Source organism: Dermacentor variabilis, chromosome 8 (assembly GCF_050947875.1).
Source record: "Dermacentor variabilis isolate Ectoservices chromosome 8, ASM5094787v1, whole genome shotgun sequence".
NCBI lineage: Eukaryota > Metazoa > Arthropoda > Arachnida > Ixodida > Ixodidae > Dermacentor > Dermacentor variabilis.
This window is the reverse complement of record NC_134575.1, coordinates 151,000,105-151,027,206: the sequence shown is the minus strand read 5'-3', so window position 1 is coordinate 151,027,206 and position 27,102 is coordinate 151,000,105. Positions and strand designations below refer to the sequence as shown.

The 27,102-nt window shown below is 49.3% G+C and overlaps 1 protein-coding gene across 2 annotated transcripts in view; it reads right to left on the bottom strand.

The window, feature by feature from the left end:
* Hel89B (histone acetyltransferase 1) overlaps positions 1–27,102 on the bottom strand; it is a 392,774-nt gene that overhangs the window by 199,088 nt on the left and 166,584 nt on the right. For both annotated transcript variants that reach the window (XM_075703080.1, XM_075703081.1), the window contains exons 13-15: positions 15,749–15,853; positions 8,874–8,981; positions 224–271 (exon numbers count right to left, since the gene is read on the bottom strand). In XM_075703080.1, the coding sequence (XP_075559195.1) occupies positions 224–271; positions 8,874–8,981; positions 15,749–15,853 (261 nt within the window). The remainder of the gene's footprint in view (positions 1–223; positions 272–8,873; positions 8,982–15,748; positions 15,854–27,102) is intronic.

Sequence of the window (27,102 nt, the reverse complement as noted above, 5' to 3'; positions counted from 1 at the left end):
ATTTTCATGGCAAATATGGAACAGTCAAAGTAAAAATTTAGGTTATTAGTGAAATGCACAGCCTCGCCTCTCATGTAAGCACTGCCCTTTCCTGAAGCACGACAGCAAGGTGATGAGAACTACTACAAACTTGCTATAACGAACCCTGTGCATACAACCCGAGCATGGCACACTGTAAATATGCAGCGCCGTACCCATGCCCATCCTCCCATGCTTCACGTACCTTGAGGTTAGGTGGAAGGACCAGCCACTGCAGGGCCACGACGTCAACCTGCGCATGTCGAGCAGACAGAGTCAGAGCCCCACCCGTGCGTCATGCGCTCAGCCTGGAAAAAGTGCACCACTGAGCACCACAAAGCAGCGTCCTCAGAGGGCCACCACGTGTGCCGACAAGAGAATTCACCACTACAGCAAGCTTCGCAACCATAAATTTAAGGTTCTTGCGGTTGTTATGAACTCTGTCTCAAATGAAATAATCATCAGACAGGATGACCCATCATGGTGTTGTTGATCACACTGCATTCGCATGCAATTAATTGATGCTCGTTTCAAGGAAGTTTAATAGCAGACCTGTGTTCAAATGGAATGCACAAGCCTCCTCTGCTTCCTACAGCAAGGAAGAGTACGCAATTTTCATAAAATCAGATGCGATGATGACCGTATCATGCTGGACTGAACGAGTGGTCAACATGTGCAGTTCCGTACTGAGTCGGTGATAAAGCAATGGCAAAACCAACTAGTGCTTTATGTTATCAAGTTGTCGACTACTTGTCAGATGACGTTGCGTGGGTACCATTTTACTTCAGTGACAACGGACGACGCATGGATGTTTGTTTCCACACCTCTCCGTGGCGGCGCCAGGTTTGTGTGGCCCTAGATCTTTTAGAATCGTCTAAATGTCACCATTAACGAACACAGCACGGCTTTTGCAACGAAAATGATGAGGAGCCGTGTCCGTCGTTTAGGCTTTGTCATTAAGGGGGAACATAGCGTCCTGAGCTCTCTTACTTGTTTTGAAGGCTTGTGAAAATATTAAATATTTTTGATGATTCTGTCAAATACCGTAATTATTCAAATCTAGGCCGATAGTTTTTTTTCAAATAATCATATTCCAAACACTAGGGTCGGCTTAGATTCGAGGATATTAAAACATGCGCCAGTTTTTCATTGAAACTGCTAAACATGGTGCATAGCTAACGCCATCTAGAAAAGTCAGTATCGCAGCCACTACTAGCCGTGCCAGTAGCCAACCGTACACAAGTGAGGTCGCCATTTTGACCTGTGTCGTGTCGACCGTATCGGTATGCGGCGTGGTGTTGTCGCGACGGCAATGGGCCGCATCAAACGTGCATCGCTATCGCAGCTGGCGGGCTGGGTAGCTGCAGCGTGGGACGACATCCCAGGTACTTTGATTGCGCGTGCCTTAAAACAGTGCAGCACATCTAATGCGCTTGACGGTACCGAAGATAGTGCACTGTTTGAAGGTGACAGTCACAAGGAACACAGCGACGAGTCTGGCAGAGACAACGACGTTGAATGAGCTCTGCACGTTCAGATTCAATAAATGCTGTTTGCATTTTGTGAATGCTGTCCTCGCTTTTCTTGTTCGGCCTACATTCGAGGTGATACTTTTTTTTTTTTTGGCTACGGACTTTAAGGGGTCGGCTTAGAATCGGGGTCAGCCTAGATTTGAGTAAATACGGTATTATGCTATTTGATGTTCAGTTCCAGCTTGAAATTCAGTCTCCAAAATTTTCAAAGTATTCGAAACAAACGAATATACACATTTTTCTGCTTATAAGCCACACCCCCAATTGCCGACTCAGGAAAGAAAACAAATATCCACGTGTATAAACTGCGGTAATAACTTGATACAACGTGCAAATATATGTGAAAACAGTCTCCACTTGCAGATGGACGAATCGTCCATGTCGTAAATTCGGCCAGTAGCTTTGTTCCCCACTTCTTCAGTGACACTGAGGGTGGAGAACTTTGACCTACAGCTGGTTTCGTGGCCGTGTGGCCCATGCTGCTGTGAAGCAACATCTCAAGTCAGAAGTTCATGTAACCTGTACCAGAATTTTTCAGCTAAACATTAAAAAGATGTTTCGTCTGTGCACTTGGAGAATGGAACACATTAAGCTCGCGTGTCGATGGAAAGCATCAAGCTGAACTTGCGCCACACAGCATAAACAGCCAACGTTTCGCAGTCAAGGTCGCACTTCACCGTATCGTGACGATGCACAACAGGTGAACCCAAAACGTTCTTGCAAACTCAACCACCACAATATTTTGGTACAGACTAACACAGCAGAGAGCAAGGGCCTGTAAAGGAATTTTCTGTACAGCTGAACTTCTAAGAAATGTTGAACTTGTATTTTTTGCATGAAAATATCTGAATAACACAACTACAAAAATAAATTCACTCCAGAGAGAAACCTATTTTCTTTTTTTTGCAAGCAGAAAAAAAAAAGCAGCTTATTATAGATTTCTCAACATGTGACTCTTATGTCAAGATTTTATGCAAATCCGCTCACAATTTGTTCCATGCCCGCGAGTGCAGACGAGAGGAATCGAAAGACCATTACAAAGCTTACAAATAGCGTATTTACTCGCATAATAATCGCACCCCAAACTTGGCGCACCGATGTCAAGTGCCAAGTCTAGCTAATATTGATCGCACTTACCATCTGTCAAATGCTACGCGAACAACTCTTCAAGACAAACAAAGCAGTCTGCACACACCAAACATACTTAAGTAGATGCCTCATTTCATTACGGTCCAGAGGAAAGCTATTCGTTTTGTTTGCCGTCGCTTCGACTGAGACTTTTCACCGTCAGCTGCTCTTACGGAATTAAACCTACAGTTTCTTTCTAGACGGCGGCACATAGAATCTCTGAAGATTTTCTATTCTTATAAGAACTCTCTTTGTCACCTATCAGATTCCTCCCTTTTAATGCCTGCTTGCCCGACTTCAACTAGAGCTTATCATGCCTCTAATATCAGACCACTCCATCCACGCACTAACACTTTCAAATACAGTTTTTTCCCCCGCATGATTGAACAGCGCAATTTGTTACCTGCCGAAGTTCGTTTGTTACCCATTTCTCAACTTTTAAATGCTATTGCTGATGTATAGTTCCTTCACATTTTTATATTTCTATGTTCTTGTTTCTGCATATCATAATCAGTTTTCCTCGCGTGTACACCCACTCCTGCCATAGCCCTAACACGATGCAGCATGTATAAATAAATAAATAAATTACTTTCATCACTTTCCGCACTTCCACGACTAAATGTAAGCTGCAACCAAACTTGCCTTTATTATGTGTAGGCTTTATAATGGTTGTGGTCAACAACAACAAAAAAGGCGCCTTTTGATTCTTCCCATCTGCACTCGTGGGCACGCAACAAATCGCGAGCGACGATAGGAGCCACATTTACACTGATACGTTAGAAGTGTACCCTATTTATACGCCAACTCTTGAAGCACGGCTAAAATATTCACGCACCCTTAGCGGAAACATGCCATATTAGGATAGTAGTGAAGACAGATGCCGCAGCATGCCGGCCATGTGTTTCTATGTCACTGGCAGCTAAGCGCGCCCATCTGTTTATGTCCCCTCAAAGTGGACATGGCTACGTTATTGCCGCAAACTTGCTGATATTAACGATATTATTTATTACTGATACGGAAGAAACTGTTTCAATGCACGTAATGTGCTCACGAGAAGAAGAAAAAAAAAAATCGCGTTCGGCGCGTTCAGCTTGCTCCACCAGCCGCCATTTTTGTTTTGGTGTCCCGCAGCAAATGCGGGCCGGAAAAAATTTTGTTTTCTTTTCGCGGGAAATTTACCCCGCGTAATGATCGCACCCCCGATTTTGTGTCAATTTTTTTCTGACAAAGAAGTGTGAACATTTTGCGAGTAAATATGGTAATAAAGTCAAGGCAAGTTTGGATGTAGCTGGATGTAGTTGGATGTAGTTTGGATGTAGCATCTGCTTAAGAATGTCTGGTGCGTGCAGACCACTTGGTATGTCTTGAAGAGTCATTCGCATAGCATTTGACGGATGGTAAGCTCGATCAATATTAGCTAGCCTTGGCACATGACGTATCGCTGCAGCAAATTCAGGGGTGCGATCATTGTGCGAGTGCGATCATTACGCAAGTAAATACAGTAAGTTGTCAGTGGCCGAAGTGACATTTCGTCAAATTAAGCTGAAGTCTCGCCTCGCGGAACCCTGAAAGAACTGTCGAGAAATGCTTGAGGTGCATGTCAAAAGTCAGCAAAAAGACAATGACATCATCGAGGTAGCACAAGCAGACTGACTACATTAAGCCGTGAAGGAGGGCATCCATCATTCGTTTGAAAGTGGCAGGAGCATTGCATAGCCCGAATAGCATCACCTTAAACTGATAGAGCCCATCAGGTGTAATAACGCCGTCTTTTCACAATCCATGTCATCAACTGCAATTTGCCAATATAGTGGAACCCCGTTCATACGTTTTTCACCGGAACGGGGAAAGAAAACGTAACAGCCGGGAAAACGCAACAGTGAGGAAAGCTCCGGAAATGAATGAAAAAATGCAGCTTCAACTATAGACAATTTATTCCCACAGAGTGCGCTTAGGAGTTAAAAAAGTCTACAATGGCGGCTTGCCGTTTCTTTCGCTCGCTAGAAATGGCCACACGTTTCTCAATAGCTTGGAAGGCCGCATTGCTGTCAGCGTCGCCGTGAGGTGCGACGTACCTGCGGAGGAGGTCCAGAGCCGCAACGGCTTCTCCAAAGCTACGATTTGGCAACTCCCCGGCATCATGCGGCTCGTGCTCCTCATCGTCAGCGTGTCACGGCAATGGCAACGGACGAAGGAATATCCGCGGGAAATTTTGCCCTCTTTGGCGTAATCATGCTGACGTGCTAACGATTGTTTAGTATTGCTGCGGAGCGCGCGCGTCCGAGCAGCCCGGTTGCGCGCAGCGCGGCATGGGAAAAATATAAACAAGAGAGGAGAGCTGGCCCGATAGGCGCAGCAATGCCACCAGCAACGCCAACTTCCGGTTTCACTTTAGCTTCACAAAGAATGACGTCAAGGCCTCTCCTGAGTTTCCTTCCTCCGTGAGTCGACACGTCCAACAACGATGCCGTGACCGTAATCAAAGTGATGATAGTGAGAGCATTTTTCACGAATGGCCACTTAGTGGCGGCCTCTCGAACTGGCGTGCGGCTTCTTGCAGCCAGTTCCATAGCCAAGCCCGGCCAAGCCCGGCCAAAACTCGTCAAAAGCTAAAATGGCGGTTGGAACGCGTTGCCTACTTTAGCCCAGGCGGGTGCGAGGTGCTAAGTTGCGACGTACCATGCGGGAACGTTTTAACAGCTACTACGTAACAGCGGGGTTCCTTATACACTGTATCCTATGGAAACTATGCCGGGACCAGATGAAAACGACGTAGCAGCCGGGAAAACGCAGCAGTGAGGAACATAACAGTGGAGTTCTACTGTACTTAGAACGAAGGTCCATGCAAGAAAAATACTTGGAACCACTGAGACAGTCAAGAGATTCATCTATCCGAGGTAAGGAGTACACGTCTTTTTTAGTTACTTGGTCAAGATTCCGGTAGTCAATACAGAAGTGCCAGCTGATGTCCTTCTTTCTAACAAGCACGACAGGAGACGCCCATGTGCTCGAAGAAGATTCGACGATATCATGGGCAAGCCTTTTGTCAACTTCTTTTGGATAATTTGGCGCTCAGCGGAGGAGACACGATAGGGACATTGGTGTATGGGTTTGGCATCGCTGGTATAAATCCGATGCTTGACAACTGTTGTCTGGCCCAGTGGTCGGTCATTGAGATAAAAAATGTTCCGGCACGACTTGAGCAGGCCCCGAAGCATGTGTACATTTGGGCGGAAGGTCACTGGAGATCATCTTCATTACGTTACCTACCATCGTCGGGTTCAAATCAATAGCAGCAGGAGGCAGTGCAGCAGGCTCCATTAAGACAGAAACATGATAGTCGGAGGCCGGAGCAAGGGTTGCAAGAGAGATACCCTGGGGTATCACTTGAGGGCATAGTCCAAAATTCACAATAGGGAGACGTGCGGCATTGCCCTTTATACTGATGACCGAGTGCGGGAACATGACATTCTGCGAACAGAGGATGGTAACGTTGGTCGACACAATGTAATCGTCGTTGTCCACAGGTGGATCAGGAGAGACGTCGATGTTCGTCACGGCTAGGTGTGGTAGACGAATGTTATCGGTGGAACACAGCAGACTCGGTGCACGATCAGAAGGCTGAACAGCATGAGGTAACGCAAGCTGCATAACCCCTGCAGAGCAGTCAGTAAGAGCCGAGTGTGCCGAGAGAAAGTCAAGACCTAAGATGGTTGCATGTGGCACTGTCCAGCAACAGTGACACGGGCGGTACACAACCTAGCAGCAGCCGGAGTCGCACCATCGGCTACGCTGACTACAATGATCGGAGCAGGGGTAAGAACATTTTTCAAACAAATACGGAAGTTTGAGTTCATGATCGATATGTGGGCGCCGGTGTCAATAAGTGCGATGACAGGTATACCACCCACATTTAAGTTGATGAGGTTGTGATGTCCAGGTTGTGTGAACAGAGGAGTTTCAGGTCGAGTTGTCGTGGCAGGCTCATCTCTCGGAGCTGCAACAGTCAGTTTTTCTATGAGCGGTGGGAATATGAGGGAGAAGGAGAGCGAAAACGCAGAGGTGAGTGGGGCCGGTGTCGGGATGCGAAGGGGAGTGGTTTGATCATCCTGGCCGTGATGGTGGAGCGCTGTCGTCGCCATTTTGTGTACCACCACTCGAAAATTACCACCTGGATATGGGACGTTTTGATAGCTCAGCCAAGGCCGCGAGTTCCAAGCACTGCGACAATGGCGGTAAATGTGTCCATTGCATCTACAGCAGAAGCAGATGGGCCTGTGATCAGAAGTGCGCCATTCTGCGGAATTCTGATAATGAGGACGAATAGTGGGGCTTCTGTATAACTCAGGTGCGCCGGGTGGGTGGTAGTCAGGCCCGTTAACTGAGCAAAGTGTCTGTAATCCTGCGTTTCCTTGTTCTTGATGCACAATGGTTTGGATAAGAGAAATGGTTGCATGCGACTCGTCGGGGTTACGCGCATGAAAGGGAAATGGGGAGGCAGCTTCAATCTCTCGGCGGATGATGCGTGCAATATTGTCGGATCCAGCCAGAACGAGTGGAGCTGGAGGGAAAAGGAGGTCCTCGCATGTAGACGTCGCAGCCGAGTTCGGAAGACGTGTGAAGTTTGGAGTAATGCAGCGACTTTTTGCTTCTTCAAAGCGTTGGCATTTATTGATGACGTCTTGTACTGTGGATGAGTTCTTAAAAACCAGAAGTGTAAACGTGTCATCCATGATACCCTTGAGGATATGTGCAACCTTTTCCGCTTCCAGTATCGTGTCATCGGCTATGCGACAAAACGTGCACACGTCCTGGATGTACGTCACATAAAACTCGGTGCAAGTCTGAGCCCGGCAAGCAAGTTCTTTCTGCACAGCACAACGGCGTCCGGTGGGTTTGCCAAACAGATCGATGAACTTCTACTTACTTACCTTCCAGCTCGTAAGTTCCTGTTCATGGTTCCGAAACCACATTGTGTCACACCCACTAGGTATAATATGATGTTCTCTGGCATCAGGGTCGGGTCCTGGTTGATGCTAGTGCTCACCCATTCGTACAGTTGACGCCAATCTTCGACGTCAGTGTTGTCAGAGCCAGACAAGGTACCCGGGTCACGCAGTTGTGCGAGGTGGACGGGTGGTTGGCGGCAGATGGTTGAGGCATGGTTGGTGACCTGCTCGAAGCATTCTTGTCCCCGCCTTGCGCTAGGCATTGTAGATGCTGCCAAGGAGCGTCCGCTGCGCAAATCCGTCTTGGAATTCGAAAAACCCGCACCTCCTCCAAAACGTTACGGGGAGAAAAGACGCTTGACAATATATTTACAGGGTGTCGCACATAGCTTGAGTCAAGAATTTAAAGATGAAAGGCACGTCAGAAGCGAACTGAACCGAATGCATATATATATATTCTGTTCTGTTTTGCTACGGAGGAGATAGTGCGCGTCACTTGGACGAAGTCAAGGTGCGACTTCCGGACAGTTCGTTGGCCAATTCACCAGTCCAGCAACCCACCGACATACGGTTGGAAAGCCCCACAGGCCGTCCAGAAGCAGAGGACCCACTTGCAGGATGTTTGCCTGCATCTCAACGCCCACCTCCCCTAGATGCCACTCGCCTTCCGAGAGTGTTCCGACTTCGGCGTGCACGCAGTGCACGGTGGCTATCGCGAAGTGTCTGATGGCTATCATTTTCCCCTCCCCGTGTTCCCTTTTCCTTACCCAGTGATCTGTGGGCATAAAAACAATGCCTCAAAACAATAAAGCTGCTTTTTCATTGTTGGCATTGGTGAGTGTTGATGTCTGGTCCCTTCACACACCAAATTTTAACATTCTGCACCAAGAAATAAAGTTAGCCTCAAGCCCATCATTCTTCAAAGACATAACAGCGAGACTTCTTCTACGAGGGCAAAAACCAAGGATTACAGACAAGGACAAGTGCCGTCCTTGTTTGCACTCTTCATTGTTTGTCCTCGTTCCAAGGAATCTTGTTTTTATACCCGATTCACGCAGGTCACTGACCAATGTCGAAAAGCAAAGCTTGATGTTTCGAGAACAGCACAGAAATGTTAGGTTCTGATTTTTTTATGTTGGTCAGTGACGTCCCGTACTAATGACAGCGACTGCACGTGGCCACGGCCCCAAAGCATAAGGAAACAGAAAACAAGTTCCCGAGATCAGTGAACTGGGCATTCATCTACCTGAAGGTGAGCTGGGTGCATGAGCAGGCAGAGCCAGGAGCTCAGGTAGGGGCAGGCAGCGGTCAGTAGAGGACCCAGGGGGGCACCGCGCACCACCTTCTCCCACACCTGCAAAGAGGTCAGAGGTCGGAGAAGCATTGGGAACATTGCAGAGCTAGTACAAACAACTCCCGCTAGGAACTGGAGAACAGGGGCCAGGTACTCGGCAAGTGTCCACCCAGTGGACACGTCCATTTCGTCTGCTGCTGAACTGCCGATTGGCTGGGGATGCCAGCCCAGCCAATTAGAACTTCAGGCACAGACAAAACTTGCACGTCCACTAGGTATACTCTTACAGAATACCAGGCTAACCTCTGGTATGATACCACAGTGCTTAAAGAGGCCATAATCCACGGAACAATATTGACAGTTTGTGTAAACCTATTTAACAAACGTAGACAAATGACAAAAAGTTGCGTACAAAAAGAAATTTACACGCACACAATGCGCAACCAACTCACCGAACTACTTTTACCTCGACCTTGTGTCCGAAAATTCTGTCCTACGCTGCCTAACCTATGAACCTCCTGACACCACCTAAACTTCTGTCACCACCGACTGCATCTTTTGTGTCCTTCAAAAGGTGGTACAGGCAAAGGCAATAAATTTGCCAGATGGCTGTGAGGCCTGGCAGTGCGTCGCTTCAAAAACCGCTGATATGCTGTTTCTTTGTTCATCATATTGAGAACGTTAGCGGCAAATCAACCTCTCTAAAAGAAGAAAAAGTGTGTGAAACCGAACACACGTCCACGAAATACAAAGCACAAGCCGTCTCTGGTTTCTATGGCAAGAAACAGGAGGCGGTTATCCCAAGGTTCAGACGAGCCGACAAGATTGAGCCGGAGATAAGCCACTGCGTCGCGCAATCTCCTACCTCATTGGCAATAATGCAGCAGCGAAGCTAACCACTGCCCTCTGACACCACGTGTAGGTTTACTTTGGAGACCGCAGACGATGTGCCCATGCCTATTCCGGTGCCTCTCGCACATAAGCGGGTTCGTGTTGGTGCATTTCAGATTCTGTTACAAGCCTATATGTGTGCCTAATGTCTACATCAGCGGAAGAACATTGCGTTTTTAATTATATTGTAATTATTATTTCCCAGTTTTTGAAGCTTGAAATTTATATTTTCCCAGTTTTCTTTTTAAGTTTTCCTTTTCTCAGGTACAGCTTTTTTACTCTCAAATTTTGGGATCAGCTCTGTGAACCTTCCACTCATTCAACTCTCATGAATCTCTTTTTCCCTGAATGCAGGCGAGTCATCCAGTGCACAAAAACTGTGACATAGTGTCTTAGGACACTGAAATATTTTGAAATCTTGTGGAAATCACCAACAAGAATTCACATTTGTAAAGCTGCAACATTAGAATTTCATAATTTGGCTAAAGTACAGATACAAACATCCAAGTGCTAACTTGCGGTACTTCAACATCCAGGAACATACCTGATTAATTTTAGATATGTTGTTGCAGGACATTTTTTGCAAATCCCATCCCAAATTTTTAACACAAGAAGAATTGTAACTACATTTTATTGACCTCAGAATAAATCTAATTGGATATTTATGAGCAGCACTCAAGATCGGATGTGTCCTTAAAGTTTCATGCATCTAGAGCAAGTATCAAAAATGGTTTTCCTGATGCCATGTCCCTTCATATTTAATGCTGATTGTTTTTTGTACTTTTCTCAAAACAAATTTTGGGCTCCATGTAATATTCAGGCCTCGGTATCCCAACAACAAGAACAGATAGATGTAAAACTTCTTTTTTTACAGAATGGAGCCTAATGTATGCTCTATGAAGTATAGTAAGCAAAATTTTGTTTCTCACTTCGGAAATTAATTATTTTGCTACAATTTCTGCCACATGGTTGCTATATTTTGTGGGCTTGTATTTAATGGGCTGTAAAATATCTATTAAGGGTCAGATAAAGAATGTGGTTGCTATCTTCTATTCCTTACACTTTATCCTATCTAAACTTGCCTTGCAAATATTTTTTTATTGTGCCGTTTATTTTCCACTGTGGCCGTAAATAATGGAAGTGAAATGTTAATTAGGATAGCAACTAATTGGCCTACAACAAAACTAATTACATATTTTAAGTAAACACAAACATCTCAATAAAACTGGGAAGTTTCCTTAATATTCATGAACAAGATGAACATTATTTCAATAGCAGTGTTCCCCCTTGAGCATAATTCCAATATAAAAAAATTTCGCTGCCGCCGTAAAGGAATCGCAAGGCAATAAACAGGAACTGCCCTCAGCACAGATGGTCATATGGTTGAATTGCGCATGGTTTCTTGCGAATGCTTTGAATGCTGCTGAAGCGTAGCAACACCGCAACAAAACCCCCTCCTCGTCATGTTCCAACGGTCCAATTTCAACAAGGTTCCCCTCACACTGTATGCTGTAGGTGCGAGGGTAGGTGCTCGAGGGTGAGCCAGAAAGGATCACAGCTTGATGCGTGCAGTCTCACTGCACGAGCTAGGAAGGCGGTAGAGGAGGGAAGTGGGGTTGCGAGCACCTGGTAACATCGTCAAGTGCACTCTGGGCGTGTGGCGGTGTCTACCGTCCTAGCACAGCCGTAGCTACACATGACTGTCAGCCCGGCTGAACACCTACGCAACCTGCGTGCCTCGTTTGGAGGTAAACTACGGCAGGTGCGAAACCAAGATGTTTATGGCTTCATGTACGCTGTCTTCATGCACGTTAGTGCTGGAGGTTGCATAATCTCTAGTTTCAGGGATGCATTGAAGCCAAGAAGTCGCTCCTCAACAGGTGGAAGGAATAGAGGTTTAAATCGCAAGCTCTGTAAAAAGAACGCAGAACTGAACAGAACTGCAGAAGAGCATTGTCAGGAGCTAGCCAAACAGCTGTGGGATGAAGTTTGCAGCTCCGGGGATGGTCAAATGAGAGTAGGGGGTAAATGGAATCTGCTCAAACACCTCTTAGATGACATGAGCTCCAAGTCTAATCAAAGGCAAGCGATTGAGAAGGTTCTCCAGGAAGCGAAGCAATCAGAAACCCAAGATGCTATTACTCATCGGCCGGCAAAGAGATATCTTCCGATTGAGAACGCCAGTCCAATAGACTACCCTGCGTACAAGGGCGAGCCAAATCCAAAGCTCGACGAGCCATTCAGCACTAGCGAAGTTAAGGCGGTACTGCACAGTCTAAATGGCAAACATGCCCCTGGTCCAGACGGAATTCCTAAGAGAGCTCTAAAGAACCTGGACGATGACTCCATTAAGCACCTCACTAAAGAGATTAATCGGGTCTGGGAGCGGGGATTGGTGCCGGAAACCTGGAAGTCTGCATTGGTTTTCTCATTCTGAAGCAGGGAAAGACCCCCAGGCCTTGCAAATCTTCGGCCCATCTCTCTCACATCCTGCGTGGGTAAAGTGGCAGAGAAAGTCATTCACAATCGTATTTCGGAACATGTTGAGAAGAACAATTTATTCCCATACAACATGATTGGCTTTCGTCCGGCTTTGTCTATACAGGATGCGATGAAGCTCACGAAATGCCAAGTCATTGACAACGCAACTAGAGATGTCAGGGCTACCCTGGGTTTAGCTCTGGAGAAGGCTTTTGACAATGTGTCTCACGTCCACATTCTGAATGCCATATCGGAGCTCAATCTTGGTGCTGCCTTTCATCGCTATATAAGCTCCTTTCTCAAGGGGAGGCAGTTGCTCTCAAGACGGAGGCATTCGAGCTTGGACCTAGGGGCACGCCGCAAGGGCGGTGGTAATTGCACTTCTTTTCAACATAGCAATGCGGGGTCCCTTGGAAAAGCTCTCTACCAATGGTAGGGTCAGTCACACGCTTTATGCAGATGATATAACCATCTGGTGACCCAAAGGAAGCGAAGGGGAGGTTGGAACAAGCCTCCAGACGGCACTAGATGAGGTCGAGTCGTATCTGGAAAACATGGGACTGAGATGCTCGCATGGTAAATCCGAGCTAATCCTTTACAAGCCAATCAGAAAGGGCCCCCAAGCCTAAGGGTTGGAAACCACTCTCGGACGTTGATATCAACCTAATTAAACGTGATGGAAGCCTCATTCCCAGAGTCGACTCTATCCATGTACGAGGCATGGTTATTGAATCCAATGCGTCCAACAACCTCATGTTGGCCAGAATCCCCACAAGAATGGAAAATGTAATTAGGCTCATCAACAGAGTCTCTAACAGAAGGGGAGGCTTGAAGGAAGACAATCTGCTCTGGCTTTTCCATGCCTTCCTTATGAGTCACATCATTTATGTAGCAGCTATGCACAATTGCCACACTTCTCAGAAAAAGAAGCTGAACATCCTAATTTGGAAAAGCATCAAAAGGGTACTCGGCATCTCCATGACCGCCAGTAAAGAACGCCTCTATCAACTGGGAGTATACAATTCACTGGAGGAGATTATCGAGGCGCAGGTATCGGCCCAACTGGATCGGCTGCCATGCTCTTCGGCGGGGAGAAGAATTCTGGTCATCCTGGGCTTTAACCGAGTACTTGATGAGAGAAGGCATCGAATCACTGACGAGCAAAGAGAAAGCATTTACGTTGCACCAATCTCTCGTAATGTACACCTGCAGCACAATGAGGGAAGGCATAGGGCCAGGGCAATTGCGATCCTGAAGAAGATCAAGGACGAACCCCGATCGGTCTGCTTTGTGGATGCGGCTCAATATGGCCGCTTGCCTCACTTTGCCGTAGTGACAATACATCACAGAGGCCACGCTGTTTCGGCAGCCTCGGTGGCTGAGACCACTTCTTCTAAAGTGGAGCAGGTTGCGGTTGCTTTGGCTCTTTTGGACGACAACAGAATGCAAATACACACAGACTCTAGAGCAGGGTGTTCGCCTCGAGCTCCATTGCGAAAAAGGCCCATAATATTCTTAGGAACAGGGCAATCACTCCACATACGATTACTTGGTTTCCGGCGCACTTGGGCCTAAATCAAGACTCGCTCATGAACCTCAGTGACATTGCCCACTCCCAGGCACGCGTACTAATGTTGAATTCCAATGGCGGAGTCGGAGCAGCCGACGGACTCCGAGAGCGAGCACTCGACTCTGACGTAGAGCAACGCCTCAAAATCCGCGAGTGGAACACGGCCTGCGCCGCCAGAGCAAGGCGGAAGCGGAACTTCTATCGCCGAGTTACCCAGGGTACCTTGCGTGTTGTCATTTCCTTCTGCTGTTTGCTCCCAGCACCGCCTCACCGGTCTCTTGTCTCTTTAGCGCCGTTCACCTGTTCTTTAATTTTGAAATGCGGAATGGATATCACGCCAAGCGTGCAGCAGCTTTTGTTACCCCGCGAGTCGTGACCAGTGGCGCCTCCCAGCAGACAAACGTGGTAAAGGAAATACGTCACGCAGAGTTCCGGTCCACTCCACCGATTTTGGCGGAGCATCTTTTTCTGCTCCAAGGAGTGACTCCCGCTCTGAATCCACTCCGACTCTCTCCATTGGAACACCTTACTCCCGCCCTCACTCTGTCATTGGAACAAACTTGCTCTGAAACGAGCAGAAAAACTTGCTCCAACTCCGCTATTGGAATTCAACATAACTCTCCGAACGGAACGAGGAGCCTTGTCACAGTCCAATGTCCAAGAGTTTCGGGACACTCTATTCACCTATAATGAATCCACAAAACATTTCTATCTGGAGGGAAAAATGTTTCCTCCACCACCTAAAAAGCTCACCAGACCTCAAGCTATAACCCTTAGAATGCTTCAGACTAGCTCTTATCCTAGTCTGGCCTTCACGCACTGTTTGTTTCCGGGCGTTTTTAGCTCACAGTGTCCTAGCTGCGGGGAAACATGCAATTCAGATCACATGCTCTGGCGGTGTCCCTTGTTACGAGAGGATAAGAACATCACTGAACAGAAGCGGAACTCGGCCATCAAGAGCTCGGAATACCATCGTCAGGTTTGGGCTGTCTAGACAGCCTGATTTGCGGTGGTTAGGTTAGGCCTAATTGTCCCCACGCGAGAGTAGCCCGTGGTCTCACCCTAAGGGGCAGCGCTTCTCAGGATCCTTGTAATAAAGTTCTTCGTATCCGTATCCGTATTGAAGTGAGAAGCACAGAGAAGACGTTCGCATCCCCACTGCCTGCTCTCTTCATTGCAGGCAACGCTATGAGCAGAAGCAGCAGAGTGGGTGTGAAAGCTTCGCAGGTTTCGCCCATGTTAAGATATAGTCAACAGTGCCTGAAACCGTATCTTTGATCGCCAACTTTCAAATTCAACAAAATGAAATGTGCTTTTTACAAATGCCTGATTATTGGCAAAATCCTACTGCCGCTTCCATAAAAGAAAACTCAGTTGGTGACTGTACTCATTTACATACAAAGGTCGAATTTCAATATAACGAAGCAAAGTTCCATTTTTACAGACTTTATTATACATTTCATCATCATAATCATCATCATCAACAACAACATCAGCCTGTTTTATGTCCACGGCAGGACGAAAGCCTCTCCCTGCGATCTCCAATTACCCCTGTCCTGCACCAATCGATTCCAACTAGCGCCTGTGAATTTTCTAATGTCATCGCTCAACCTAGTCTTTCGTTGTCCTCGATTGCGTTTTCCTTCTCTTGGTACCCATTCTGTAACCCTAATGGTCCAACGGTTATCTAACCGGCGCATTACATGACTTGCCCAGCTCCAACAGTATGTATGTTCAGAACAGTGAAATCACAAACCACTATGTCATACATGTTATTAGCAAGTAGGAAAAAAAAAGGCATTTGGGATCAGTGAGGAATGTTGTAACTGCTACAACTGTGCCTTGGAAAACAAGCCTGAGGGCGATGCAAAAGTTCATTGTGTACCTGGTAGATGAGATCGAGGACATCAGATGACGTCTCCAGCAGGCACCGCTGGTACAGCAGGCGCAGCATACACGGCAACAGAGCCGGGATCCACTCGCTCAGCGGCTGCAAGACAGAGAGACCGCGCTACGTCAATGGACTTAAAACTGGCCATCCACATTCTCCATCTCACCTCCCCTAACATATTGTCCCAAGAAACTGTTTTCCCGGGCAATTTGCTACCTACACTTGGAAAAAGGCTTGCACTTTTTGAGGCCAATCTGGTTCCCCAAATTGCCTTGCATGCCTTTCATTTCCTTTCAACGTTGCACGTATGGTACTTCCAGGTCACCAACCACACACACGATGTCAGCATTACACAGCATTCGTGACGGAAAATTAGCAGGCACGGAGTTTTCAAAAAAGAAAATGCAAGCAAGACAGACGACAGTTATTAGTGGAGACAAGACACTTCCATAAGAGTGTAAGCTTTTTTTATAGCGCATTTGCATCCATAAAAGTGTTGTAAAATATTTAAAGAAGGCAAATTTAACGTCAAAGGGCCCCAAATCACATCTGGCACTTCGTCAAATACTGCAAACAAGGCTCTGCGAATGTTCGAATATACAGCCGCCGACTGATCTTTCGGACTACAAAAATTCAGACATGCTCAATTATTCGGTCTGCTTCGCGGCACCACCATTCCCCATAGACAATAATGTATAACAACTGCCGAAAGTTCGGACACCTTGCAACCTCTCGTCTGATTTTTCAGACACTCCTTGAGCCAACTCAATCGAGAGCACCATGCACCGACTCTGACCGGTGCATGGTTCGACTTGCTGAACGCCATTTTTGTTTTGAACGGAGCCTCCTTGCTGCTCCACGAAGTTGCGCTACTGCAAATCCCCGCTCATCATCATCGTTTCTGCCTGGTTCGATTGAGTGGCTACAGCAGTTCCGGTCTCAGCTTAGTAAGCCATGGCAAGACAATCCAGCAGCTGATTTGTTTCTTTTTTTGTGCATGATGCTGCAAATAGGCCACGTTTTTCGACTGGTGTCAGCGTGACGGCGTAGTGGTGTTTGCTTTGTGTGCTGTGTCAAGGTTGCAGTGATCCAACGCGGCATACGGAAACATCGCGTCAAGCGTCTAATGGTGCCGACAGTGCCTGTGCAGACTGCGCTGCAGAATGCCGGCAAGCGGTTGCCGGGAGGCCCAGGATTTGTCGCCTTCCGATGTGCTCCTTACTGACGCCGAAAATGTTCTGCCAAGACCTGCGCAGTGGTTGCATTGCGATTCCGGACACTGTCTCATTTGACAGTTTCATAGGTGCTGACACTGCTGTACTGACATCCGCAGAACTCGACGGCGGCGAGGTCATTCGTCAGGTTTCTGCTGCACCGCCGGACGATGACTCCGATTCAAAAGATGACGCACCATGTGCTACGCTGCCGTCGCATACGGAGCGTGTACAAGCAGTGGCTGCTTTCAGCCACCTGTAGTGACCGTACAACCCTCTCCGAGATTCAGGCTTATCCGATTGCGCGTAAGCAGAACAACGTGCAATGGCGCATTCACGATTTCTTCAAGCCTACTGCAGAGCCCGAATAAGTGCGTGGAAATAAAGGATTTCTTTTTATTCTTCTTAAGGGGAGACGCAGGTCTTGAAATGACAAAAAATATTGCAAAAAAGTTGATTTTTGGAAAAGTGCATTTTCGCTACGTTTATACATTCAAGAATCCCTCCACGAAATCTAGAACTTAAATTTAATCGGAAAAAAAAAAAAGCACTTATACGGGCCAGGGTGGCCGCGGAATTAGCAAAATATTGTCAAAAATGTTCGAACTTCGCGCAGTCGTCATTTGCGAACGCGTTGGCCGGCGGGCGCCATTTTGGGCTTGTTTGGAAGCTGCTTTCTTTGTGCGTATTTTGCGCCGGTTCAAAATGGCGTAGGTGAGGAGGAACCGACGCTATCGCGTCATTTCTGAAGGATGCGCCCGTGCCGCTGATTGGCCAAATCACGCATGCCCCCCGCGCGCCTCGCTCCTATTGGTCTGGCGCCGTTTGAGTGCCGATTCCCGCGTGCACGCTGCACGCTGCACGCTGCACGCTGCACGATTCCCGCGTGCACGCTCTCGTGCACGCTGCGCGTTTGTCTCTCTGGTTTCATCGCGCCGCTGTGAACGTTTGTTGTTCAGCCGCTCGCTTCTTGACAACATTCGATAAAGTGTCTTTTTCGCTGCCCGAATGGCTGGAGGAGATCATCGTCTGAAGACTACTACGCGTCAAGCGTTCGGCAAGGCGCGAAGGTGGCCGTGGAGTGCCCGACAGAAGACGGATAAGCCTGTCATGCACCCAGAGTTGCCGGCTGCTGGTCTGCCTGAAGATTCTGCCGGATCGAGTTCCAAGCTGCAACCCGGTACGTCTAGCATCAACACTTCATCCACCCACGCCTCGCGTGTTGGCGCAGACCGTCTAGATACCATTTTCTTCACAACCGAAGAAAGAAGCAAGCGCGCAGCGATCACCGACAAGGCGAAACACTGGTGTCGCAGTCTGCAACGGAGCGAAAGTTTGAGCTGCTGGGTAATGACACGAAAGAGGACATCAATGACAGTGGAACGGAATTTGCGATAGTCGATTTATTCGTTGTACAAGACTTTTTGGACTTATGCCATGTCCCGTGTGCAGCAAGAAGACGCTGATGCTTTCAAAGGACCTCGCCAAGGAGTACGGGCTCTGTGCCAAGCTTGTGCTGGAGTGCTCCACGTGTGGCGTGCGCGAAAGGATTGTCGGAGGATGAAAAGGATCGTCTCGGAGGCTTCACATGTCCAGCAAGGATCCCACAAGCAGAAATGCTTTGACAAACAAGCTTGCAAAGAGACACAAGCCAGCAACAGACTGCCTACAGTCTTGGGCTTTTATAGGTATAGGTGTGACCTGTGCTGAATGCACAATTGTGTGAATGTGCAAGAGATATACATTCTTTTTAATTTGAATTCTGGGATTTTATGTTCCAAAACCATGATATGATTCTGGATCAATTTTGACCATTTGGGAAGCGCCACAACACAAGCACATGAACTTTCTTGCATTTCAGCTCCACTGAAATGTGGCGACCACCACTGGGATTTGATCAAGATTTTTTGTTGTAGCCATAAACTTTGTGGAAAGGACATATTTTGTTGTGGCCATGAAGTCTGTGCAACTTTATTTAAATAGGGATGCCATTTGTGCGCCTTCTGTTCAAGAAGGAAATAAAATAGGAGTGTGAAGCTCGTGGTGCTAGCTTTCTGGCAATGCTTTCAATGACTATGCATGATGTTGCAACCAATATCTCAGTGTTATTTTTGCACAATGGCCATATATATGTCATGAACTTGTTGCTGAAAGACAGGGCTACATGGTGACGTAATTTATATTGCCATATTGTTAGACCATTCAAAGTTACAGTGAACTGAAAGTTCAAACTCGTTTTTCTCAGCTTCGTTTTTTTTTGGACACCGCACACTGCCTCACAAGGGATCTTCATCTGTTCTTTCTAAGTACCAGCAAAATGTATGGTATCAACACATTGTGTCGAATGGATCTAGTCAGTGATGCTATTTATTTATTCTTAAAGTTGCCGGCTAAATGTTAATTGCCACTTATTGAAATTATGTTTACATCTGTTCTTTTTTTGCATAATAAGTGCACTGAGAACAATAAAAATAGCATCAGCGGCTAGAGCTACACTCTGGCGTTCTGGCCGCATACTTTGTTTTTGCTTTTGACAAAGTTAAGTTTTTGAAAAGTCCCGTAAGAAATTGATTGAATTTCTGTATTAAAAACTTTGCATCATTTGTTCTAATGAAGATATACAAAATCTAATTAGATATTTGCAATCAGCAGAAAAAACTGAACAATACTGTTATATATCATCCAGTTCACACTAAAATTAACAAAATTGGTTTTGGAACCCACATCTCCCCTTAATCTGCTTTTTTGAACACTTGTTTATTCGGACATTTTCGCAGTCCCCGTGAGCTCCGAATAACCGGTCGGCGACTGTAATCAAAACAAATAGTGAACAATTAAATGACTCAATTTGCAAATCAAATATCTACTACTTTATTCTTCAAGTACAGTCTAGCCCAGTTATAACGAAGTCGGCGGGAATCGGAAATCACTTCGCTATATCCGCTATTTTGTAATATGTGGACTATGAAAAAAAAAAATGCAAACATGGGCATACCGATTTATTGCCGCTGAAAGAAGTGGTCCAGCGTCCCCTGAACACGTTTCGCGAGTGCGGACTTCAGGATTGCAGCTTCCATACCATCCAACTGCGAACCAAAGATCTGGTCGAACTCCGGACTCCCAAGGTTGTGGGGAGCACAGGCTCCTTCTTCCCCCGCGCCGTCGCGTCGAGAGCCGGCATAGACAGGGGAGAGGCGCACTATGCCCTCTCCCGATTCTCCCTCGCTCTCGCGACGCGCGCGCGCCCCCTTCCTCCCCGACTTGCGTGCAAGTAGCTGACGGGCGAGGAGGTCATTCCCCTCACCCAGGTAAAAAGGTACAAAACAGCGCGACCGATGGAGACCCTCTCTCTCCGAGGCCGGACCCCTCACCTGCCGGACTGGAGTACCTGCCGCAACCTGTGAGTGACCACGTTGCCTGACTATCCCGGGAAAGGAGGCCAGCCTATTTATTACTATTACAGAGAGGACGTCCCTCTGCCAGTGTTCTTTATTGCCGGTAGCAATAAACGTTCGTACAGTTGACGCCGCTGGTTGCCTTATTCGTTCGAACCTGACGTAGCCGCGATTCCCGCGCTACGGGTTGGGGAGTAACACAAAGCGACTGCGTGGAGCTAGATCCGGAGCTCGCCTTCAGCCCTAGCCGCACGCAGAGTGGAACCCCCACATTGGGCGCTACCAACGTGGATCGAATTCAGCAACACGGCTAGTCTTCGGGTGTGTGTTAGCGCTAGGACTACCCACGTTTCAGCAAACAATGGCGGCTGGCTTGTCTGACCTCTCAGATTTGTTCATGTTGTCAAATGTAGCGACGCAAAGTCAGCAGCAGCCTATTGCTAACGTGGCGGCAGCTTTGGTTTTGAGTGTTTCACGCGGAACAGTCAGGCTGGCACAAATGCCACGTGGACAGAGGTTAACCCTGATACGAGGCGTACTACGTCGAGCCCCTCGCCGCTCGCGACGCGGACACAGAGGCACACATGCCACTAAAAAACTCGACCCGGGCGGCGGACGCATCCGGCCCTTTGGGCGCGAGTTGGCCGTCGAGCGAGGCAACACTGCAAAACGCATTGCAAATATGCAGAGCTTAGCAGGTGTCCTGCAAGGCACAATGCAGGCCTCGTCACAGAGCGAGCGACCACGGATTAGGGTAGACATGCCTACCTACAGTGGGTACCACGATCGCACGAGTGAAAGGGAGTACCTCGACCGTCTGCTGTATTACCAGCAGGCAACCGGGCTTTCAGACGCCGAACTAGTCGCGCGCGTGATCCCGGTTTCACTGAATGACCAGGCGGCTCGATGGTTCCGACTGACCGGACACCGATGCCGCACGGTAGAAGAGTTCCGCGAGGAATTTCTTCCGGCCAATTACGAGTGGCGTTTGAGGAGAGAGTTGGAGCTTCGTACCCAGCATCTGGACGAGTCCCTGCTGGAATATGTTCGAGCGATGGATGAACTTTATCGTCTCGCGAACCGTCACGCCACCGATGCAGAGACAGTTGAGCGTGTCACACGGCATGCACACCCCATTTTCGCGGCCTACTTCAGAGGATGTAGGTTTACAGACCTAGACGAACTTGCCGCCGAGGCAAGCGCATCCAGGGGTCCATCCTCGCGGCGCGAGCATACCGTCCGCCTCCACCCGCGGCGCTGTCACTCGAGCATTGCTTTGCGTGGAACGGCGGCGGGATCACTTCCCACTCATCTAGAGTCGACGCGTCGGCATCGTTCGCGGAGCAGCAGGTCCAGCGTAGTTGGAAGTTATCAGACTGCGCTTTGGACCCGTACGCCTAGGCGCTGAGAACAGCACCGACTAATGCCACACTCAGCGCACCACTACAGGAACGAGAGGCCGATGCGAGACTGGAGGAGCGGCCCACGCCGAACGCAGTTCAAGGAAACTACGGCGGGCCTGAGTGGAGCGACGGTCCCGTGCGGCGATGTCGAACATAGCCGGTGGTATCAAGTAACTTGCGCCTTCGGCTTGTCGCGTAGGAGGTGTTGCGAACTCGCAGGCGCCGTTCATCGAGCTAACGATAGCTCGAAAGAAATTCACTGCATTATTGGATACCGGAGCAAGCGCTTCATTATTTGGTGACGAGGTGTTGCATCATCTCCGCGAGAACAATATCCGCTTTAGAGATAATGACACCACCTTCCGACTTGCTTCCGGCACAGCACAATCGAGCGGTGCAGCTAGGTTAGGGATCCATTGGGAGAAACGCGTCAGGCGACAACGTCTCGTACATCTCCCGGGTTTATCAGTGCCTGTTATTTTGGGTCGCGACTTTCTCATCAAGTCAGGCGTTGTAATAGACATCGGCAACGGAGGTTACCGAGAGAACGGAACAGGTGCGTTAAAGCTTTTCGCAAAAGCGCCCGGGTCAGCGGAGACACGCCAGTCTCCGGGCGCGGCGCGTGTGGGCCACACCCAGCCACAGCCAAGCGAGCGAACCGTAATCGGCGCAGGCGAGGAGAGAGACACAGTGACACAACAGTGCACCACTGTTCTGCGAGGAGTAACGCACCCGCTTTTGTCACGAGGTCAATATGCCGGAGAGAGAACGGGCACGACTGTCGTCGCTGTTGTACGAATACGACGCGATTTTCACTGACCGTCCGGGCCGCACTACGCTAGTCAGATACAGGATATACACGGGTGACGTGGCACCATGTGTTGTGTCGGCAGCGGCAGGCAAGCGGGGCCCGGCGCCCAGCGAACGCGCAGCGAGCGCCCGACGCAGAGAGGGAGACGCGGAGCCAACTGCTCCTGATGAAAAGCGGACTAAGGACTGAGCCGTCTAGCGGCCATTTATTACCAAAAAAAAGACTCTACAAGCCAGATGGCACCTCCCGAGTGGTCCAAGCTCGTTCGTCACATGACAGAAGGGGGGTGCGCCATCTAGCTAGACTACTACGAAACATAAATGTATGATAACACGGAGATCTCGTAGGGGGAGACACTATACCACACCATGGAAATGTAATCCTCGGCTGATAAGCTTGACTAAGCGGAAAGCACTTGATAGCGCCTTAGACGAACTCACCGACACAGGCGTGGTGGAAAGGTCGAACAGCCCATGGGGCTTCCCGGTAGTTCTAGTCCCGAAGAAGGATGCGTACCCTCTACCCTCCATTTCCTCTTTAGTGTCTAACCTAGGCGGGGCGAAGTACTTTACGACGCTCGATGCTAGTCGTGGATACTTTCAGGTCGAAATGGACGAGCGTGACAAAGAGAAAACGGCTTTCACTTGTCACCGGGGGCTCTTTCAATTTAAGAGAATGTCTTTTGGTTTGGTCGGAGCTCCCGCTACATCTCAAAGGTTGATGGATCGAGTGCTAGGAGACGCGAAGTGGCAACATGCCCTCGCATATCTGGACGACATAGTGGTTTATTCGAAAACATTTGAGGAGCACTTGCGGCACTTGAGAGACGTCCTAGACAGGCTGAGATCCGCGGGTATCACGCTGAACCCGAACAAAGCTCAGATAGCTGCGAACAGAATAGCGCTGTTGGGATTCACGCTGAACAACGGCCGCATCCTGCCAAGAAGGATAAGCTCGAGGCTATACTGAGGTACCCATCGCCGAACTGAGGCGCTTTCTGGGTTTGGTGAACTTTTATCGCCAATTCATTCCAGACTGCCCGGCAGTGCAAGCGCCTTTGACGAAGCTCTTGAGGAAACACGAACGGTGGACTTGGGGTCAAGAGCAGGAGGCGGCACTGCGTGGCCTCACGAAGGTGCTCGCTGACATGGCCGAATTGCAGCTGCCCGATTTGAATAGGCAGTTTGTGATTCAAACAGACGCAAGCGACCTAGGCTTAGGTGCAATTTTGCTTCAAGAGCACGGAGGCACTCTCCGACCGGTTGCGTTCGCGAGTCGTTCGTTGACGCCGGCAGAACGGAACTACTCGGTAACAGAGAAGGAGTGTCTCGCGATAGTTTTCGCTCTGCGAAATTTCGACTATTACGTCGATGGAGTGGCATTCAAGATTGAGACTGACCACATGGCTCTCACTTGGTTGAGGCGCTTGAGCGAGCCGAGTGGCCGCCTGGCGCGTTGGGCACTGCTGCTGCAGTGTTACGACTTCACTCTGCGCTACCGCAAAGGAAAAAGCAATGCCGCAGCTGACGCACTTTCGCGAGCGCCAGTCCGAGGTGATGGAGAGGCCCAAGTAAGGGACGCGGAACAACCGTCGATCCTGGGCGAGAGCGTGAACCACGTAGATGATGTCGGTTCCGCAGGAGTCACCTTCAGCAGAGAGGAGCTGTTCGTGGCTCAGCAGAAGGACCCGTTTTGTCGAAAAGTGCTCGACGAGCTCCGGGAGCAGGGTGGCGCGGCCGCCGCACACATGGAGGCAGCTGGTATTGCTGTCGGTGCTAAGCACTCAGGATCAGTTGGCAATGCTGTGAGTGCGCTGGATTCTTATCTGCTGAATTCCGACGGCCTCCTGCTGAGGTATATTCCCACCGAGGACGACACAAGTGAGGCGTTTAAGGTGGTGATACCGCGCGCGTTGCGAGGAGCACTGCTACGCTACTTTCACGACTCGTGTATCGCTGGGCACGCGAGCGGCCCCAAGACTTACGTTAAGTTGTGTCGCCTCGCTACCTGGCCAGGCATGAAACGGGATGTGATGCGCTACGCCCGCTCATGTCATGTGGCCAAAGCGTGAAGCCCCGAGGTGGACGACCGCCCGGCCTCATGCAGCCTATTGACAGCCAGACTCCCTGGCAAATCGCGGCGTGTGACGTCATGGGACCGTATCCCACCACACCGAGCAAGAACAAATCCTTGCTTGTAGTCACAGATCACTTCAGTAAATGGGTTGAACTTTTCCCCTTGCAAAAACTGACGGCACGAGTGATCATGGATAAGTTGATCGAGGTTTTCACCAGATTTGGCTTTCCGGAGCAGTTGATAACGGACAATACGTCCTACTTCACTGCGAAGGTTTTCGTCGACTCGTGCGCTGCACTTGGCATTAAGCCCAAGAAAACGACAACTTACCATGCTCAGTCGAACCCCACTGAACGGGTCAATCGCAACATTAAGCACATGCTTGTCGCGTTCTCTGAAAGACATAAGGACTGGGATACCTACCTTCCAGAGATCGGGTTTGCATTGCGATCGACAGTGAACCTCTCGACTGGGTATGCACCTTCGTCTCTCAACCTGGGGAGAGAGCTGCCGAATCCGATGGATAGAGTTCTCGCAGATCGCAGCGGAATATCGGTCGCGCCGGCAGCACGAGCTGAATACGCGACACACCTACGTGGCAAGATGACGGAAGCTCTACACAAAGCGCGCCGTAATTTTCGCACTGCTAGGGCGCAACAGAAGGCGCAGTACGACCGCTTGCATCAAAACGCCCGCTACGAAGTGGGTGATCTGGTGCTTCGACGCCAGCACGTTCTCAGCGATTTTAGCAAACAGTTCGCTGCCTCGCTGGCGCCGAAGTGGGTCCGGGCCGTATCAAGTGCGAGAGAAGGTTCCCTCGCTTGTTTACCGGCTCGAGAACATGAAAGGGAAGCCGATCGGCGGGCCGGTACACGTATGCGACCTGAAACGCCACATGCCGCGTGATGAGCAGCGGGATGAAGATGACATCCTCCCTCAACCACGGTCGGTGAGTGAGAGCAACCAGAATCGAACGGCGAGCCCGCAGCCGCGCTACAACTTGTGTAGCAGGCGGAAGTCATCCGACTGCTATATTTGCGTAGCCCGATGACTGTGAGGACCATCCGTAAGTCCGGGCCGTGCTGGCACCTTGTTAGTTCCTGCCGGGAAGCGAACGTCTAGCGACAGCAGAGCGCTGAGTATTGACGTCGAGTCGTCATTCCAGTCTTCAAGCAACCACACAGACCCCGACGGGAATGTGTCGTGAACAATTCAACGTGTTTGCATGCGGTGTGCATTGACCAAAGACTTGCAAGGGCCAGTGCGGCGGTTATCCTGTGCTGGGAATCGTTGACGGTGCGGACGACTATTCCCGTCGTAACGGCTGTTGACGGTGTTCCCGGATCCGGCCAGTCATGCTGCTTATCACAATTTCGTACCGTGCAGTGGACTAATCCAATTTTCTGAAGCAGAAAACAAGACACAGCCGTGCGAACTGCCTGCAGTACTCACGCGTACAACTGACGCACCGGCAGCGCTGACGGCACTACGCTGGCCTTGCAGCCGCACGATCCACTACCCGGCGCCCATCAAGCGACCTCCCGGATTGTGCAGCCGACACCTGGGGAGCGGCACAGGGAGCCGACTTCGAGCCGGGACTACGATCCGCCTCACAAGCCCGAGCAGTGCCGCTGACTGGGCACCTTCGAGTCGGCATCAAGTATCTGCCAACTGAGGGCTACAGCAACGCAAGCCCGACGCTCAAGGCCGGCGTGTGCAACGCTGCCTTGATCGTGAACCTTGGCGGGAGCTTTAGCAAGCAGGCGCCCGAACCCCTCGAGCGTACCTAGGTGCCAGCATCAACGTACGGGGGGCTTCTTAAGGGGGGACGCGGGGATCAGATCGCGAAAATCGCAAAAAAGATCGATTTTTGGCAACGACGCGTTTCGGTATCTGCAATGCCTAATCTACATTGTATCAAAATGGTTTAACTAAAAACGCACTAAAAGTGCCCGAAAAAAATTAATTTATCAGTGCGTAGGGCGAGAAAACAGCTTTAAATCGCGTAAAATCACCGCAGTTCGCGGAGCTTTAACTCGTCTTTCCCGCCACCGAACGCCGCCATCTTGGTATCGTTCAAAAGCTCGAAGTTTCGCCATTCCCTTTCTGAATTCTTCGGTCGTCGCCATCTTGTAACAAACACACAAACACAAAAGAAGCGCGGGTCTGCTAGAGGCGGTCACACGGGCCCTGCGATGAAAGCGGGCCTCCGATTGGTTGCCGTACTGAAAGGCGTCTCGCCATTGGTTGCTGCTGCAGCAGCGGGCAAGCTGGCAACCACAGCGGACCGCAGTTGTCTGCTTTGAAAACCACGCCGGCGTGTTTCTTCGTTTGACACTCGCAGAATTCGGATTTATGAAAGCTCCCAGGTCAGTGATGGATCGTCGCTCTTTCGAAAAGAACTTTTAAATCAAGCATGCCTTCGGAAAACGGAAGCGCAAGCCTCCTA